General features: G+C 40.2%; 1 protein-coding gene across 1 annotated transcript; it reads left to right on the top strand.

The window, feature by feature from the left end:
- Positions 1 to 1,729: 1,729 nt before the first annotated feature.
- LOC110887827 lies at positions 1,730 to 2,485 on the top strand. Its single transcript, XM_022135393.1, has one exon. The coding sequence runs from the start codon at positions 1,730 to 1,732 to the stop codon at positions 2,483 to 2,485; it is 756 nt and encodes a 251-aa protein (XP_021991085.1).
- Positions 2,486 to 3,682: the final 1,197 nt, after the last annotated feature.

Here is a 3,682-nt window from a genome sequence, read left to right as displayed (position 1 = left end):
ATGACGTCCCAGCTGCCCTTTTGGATCATTATTCGAAATTCTTAGGTACTGAGCAGTTAGTGCAGAATCTTGATGGCGAAGACCAGTTTGTTAACACGTTAGAACAAGATGTGGCTAATCACATGATTAGACAAGTGACTCGTGAAAAGGTTAAACAAGCCATGTTTAGCATTGGTGAAGACAAGGCCCCTGGTCCGGATGGTTTCACATCTGCGTTCTTTAAGCATGCTTGGGATATTGTGGGGGATGAGGTGACAAATGCTATGCTTGATTTTTTTGATAATGGTAAACTTCTAAAACAGGTCAACCACACTATTCTTGCTCTGGTTCCTAAAAAGGATACCCCTAACTCAGTTATAGACTGCCGTCCTATTTCTTGTTGTAATGCTCTTTTTAAGTGCATTAGCAAGATAATAACAGATAGGATTAAGGGGAGTTTGGATAAATTGGTAAGCATAAATCAGTCGGCCTTCATTCCGGACAGGAAAATAGCTGATAATATTCTCCTTACTCAGGAACTGATGCACAATTATCATCTTAATAGAGGTCCCCCAAGATGTGCGTTTAAGATTGATATTCAGAAGGCTTATGATACAGTTAGCTGGCAGTTTCTTGAGTCTATTTTGCACCGCTTTGGTTTTCACCATAAGATGGTTAGTTGGATTGTGACATGTGTCACAACGGTGTCGTATTCTTTAAGCATTAATGGTGAGCTTCATGGTTATTTTGCGGGGAAGCGTGGTCTTAGACAAGGGGATCCTATGTCCCCGTATTTGTTTACTCTAGTCATGGAAGTTCTGACACTTCTTCTTCAACAAGCAGCTTCCCACATGTCGTTTATGTTTCATGCTCGTTGTCCTAAACAGAAAATCATAAACGTTTCGTTTGCAGATGACTTGTTCCTATTCTCTCATGGTGATAATGCCTCGGTTAAGCACTTAAAGGAGGCCCTAGATACATTTATTCTAATCTCGGGTCTTGTCCCTAGCTCGACAAAAAGCACCGTGTATTTCAGCAATGTTCCTCGTACTATGAAAGATCAGATTATGCATGTTATGCCCTTTCAAGAGGAAATTTACCAGTTCGTTATCTTGGGGTTCCGTTGATTTCAACGAGACTGGCTGCCAGAGACTGCAAAATCCTTTTTGAGCGTATGGATAGACGAATAGATAATTGGATGTCAAAGTCCCTATCGTTCACAGGGAGACTCCAACTCATCAATTCGGTGCTTACGACCTTGTATTAACATTGGGCTTCGGTTATGATGCTCCCCTCCAGTATTATAAAGGACTTGGAGAAACGGTTGCGTAGATTCCTATGGAACGGAGGTACTCAAGGCTCGGTTTGTGCTAAAGTAGCCTGGAAGGATGTTTGTATGCCGAAAGATGAGGGAGGATTAGGTATTCGGAGTATAATGGATGTTAACAAGGCTTTTTTGACATCTCATATCTAGAGTCTAATCACCAATCATCCATCTCTTTGGGTCCAGTGGATTCATTCATACAAGTTAAAAGGTAAAAGCTTTTGGGAAGTGCAGTGTCGAGGCAATGTTAGCTGGGGACAGAGAAAGCTCTTGTCCATTCGTACTAGAGTTCGCTCTTTCTTTTGGATGTCTATTCGGAGCGGCCGCCAAACAAATGTGTGGAGTGATAATTGGCGTACTTGCAGCCCCCTTCGCTCTTTCATCTCCCCGAGAGCTATTGCTAATGCTGGGTTCTCTATTAACTCAATGGTGGCTGAGATTATTACTGAAAACGGTCAATGGTTATGGCCCGAAGCATGGTATGATATATATCCGGTCCTTATAAATGTTGATACTCCTCAGCTTATGTCAGATGCGGATGATCGGTTGGGCTGGAAAGACTTGGAAGGTAATCTACAGGTTTTCGGATCCTGGGAGGTTTGGAACAACTTACGTCAGAGAAACAGTAAGGTCGAATGGACCAATTCGGTTTGGTTTAGCCAATGTATTCCCCGACATTCATTTCATTTGTGGTTGGTTATCAAGAATAAGTTGAAGACGCAAGATAGGATGGCTGTTTGGGAAGCGGGTAGTGCTACTAATTTACAGCTCATGTGTTGTCCTTTATGCAACTATGATCGCGACTCTAGAGATCACATTTTCTTCCAATGCTCCTATGCTTCAGAGGTTTGGGGATTGGTAAGAAATATGGTTGACATGGGAGGTGTAACGGATACATGGAATTCGATTATGCAGTGGATGGAGCTCAATGCTAATAATAGAACTCTGGATCATATTGTTTGCAATATTCTGGTGGCGGCTTCCACGTACTTTATTTGGCAGGAAAGGAACAACCGATTATTTTCTCAAGGCCAGCGGAATGCTAGTGTGCTCTCAAAGGTTATTATAGATACAGTGCGTCTCAGAATTATGGGATTCAAGATTGGTAGAGACCCGAAGCATAAGAAGATATTGGACAGATGGCTGATCTCGAAGCAGAGAATGGAGTTTGAACCAGGCTAAAGGGGTCTATTTGTTCTAGTCTTGTTTTTTGAGCTCGTGGTCGTGTTTTTTTGTCTTGTAGTTTTGTCTGTTTGGTTGTGACTTTGTGTCGGGTTTTGTTTTGTTCCCTAGACTTGGTATGCCAAGTCTAGTAGTGTGTATCTATGTCTTGATACACCCTGTTTTGTTTTGTTGGTTGATATAAAATACCACCGGGGTAACCCTTTACCCAAAAAAAAAAACAATATAATTGAACATACTAAATGAATAAAAACAAGCTCCAATGCCATTTTCATAATTGTTTCAAGAGAACGCAACATAAGTTAAATGTATTGGTTACAAACCATCCAATGAAAATAAGTTGTCATTGTTTTATACATCAAAATGTAAGTCTTAAAATGTCAAGGCTTTGACCACTATATCACCGTAAAGAGGCGGTATATAACGGGCAAACCCTTCAAATGGTGGCATGGAGTCTTGATACTTGCTTTCCTTGACTGAAATGTCTGCATGGTCCACTAATTCCCTGAAATACATGTTAAGTTGAAAACATCAACAAAAGTTGGCGAGTTCATGCAGATTAGTTGTATAAGATGTATCTTACAAAATGTGAGTTGTATAAAATGTATCTGTAAAATGTGAGTTGTATAAAATGTATCCATAAAATGTGAGTTGTATAAAATGTATCCAAAAAATGTTAGTTGTATAAAATGTATATGTATGTAATGATGTAGTACGTAAAGCATCAATGAAATCGTTGATCATTAATGTTTCGCGAGGACATTAATATGTGTGATGAATTAGGAAGCAATCCAAACCTAGACGATTTCGTGTCGACTACTATCGACTGGGACACAAACGCACTCTTCTGCATGGGTCCACGACCAAGAGTGGGGCTCGCCAAAACCCATTAGATCTAACCCTCTGTACCTAGGTCCAAACTGGATTAATGGTGCTTAGATGTATGACCCTAATCGCACATGATCTAAGGTGTTTCATTCCATGACTTAACATACAATTGAACATGTATTTTCCCCGATAGTTATAAAGTTGTAAAGCAATTAAAATGAATAGGGGACATGAACTCACAGCATCGCGTCCGTGAATAGAAGTAACTATGATCTCACGTGCGGTCGTCTTGAATAGTGTCACGACCTACAAACGTTCTATATTTGTTAGATACTTCGGTCTTGTAATGATTTGAGTACAAGTCTTTTA

Source organism: Helianthus annuus, chromosome 11, assembly GCF_002127325.2.
Source record: "Helianthus annuus cultivar XRQ/B chromosome 11, HanXRQr2.0-SUNRISE, whole genome shotgun sequence".
In the NCBI taxonomy this organism is placed as follows: Eukaryota; Viridiplantae; Streptophyta; class Magnoliopsida; order Asterales; family Asteraceae; genus Helianthus; species Helianthus annuus.
Note: the sequence above shows the minus strand (reverse complement) of the source record. Positions and strands in the feature narration are given on the sequence as shown.

Coding starts and splice junctions, on each gene's coding strand:
- LOC110887827 (XM_022135393.1), top strand. CDS start 1,730: ATGGTGGCTGAGATTATTACTGAAAACGGTCAATGGTTATGGCCCGAA.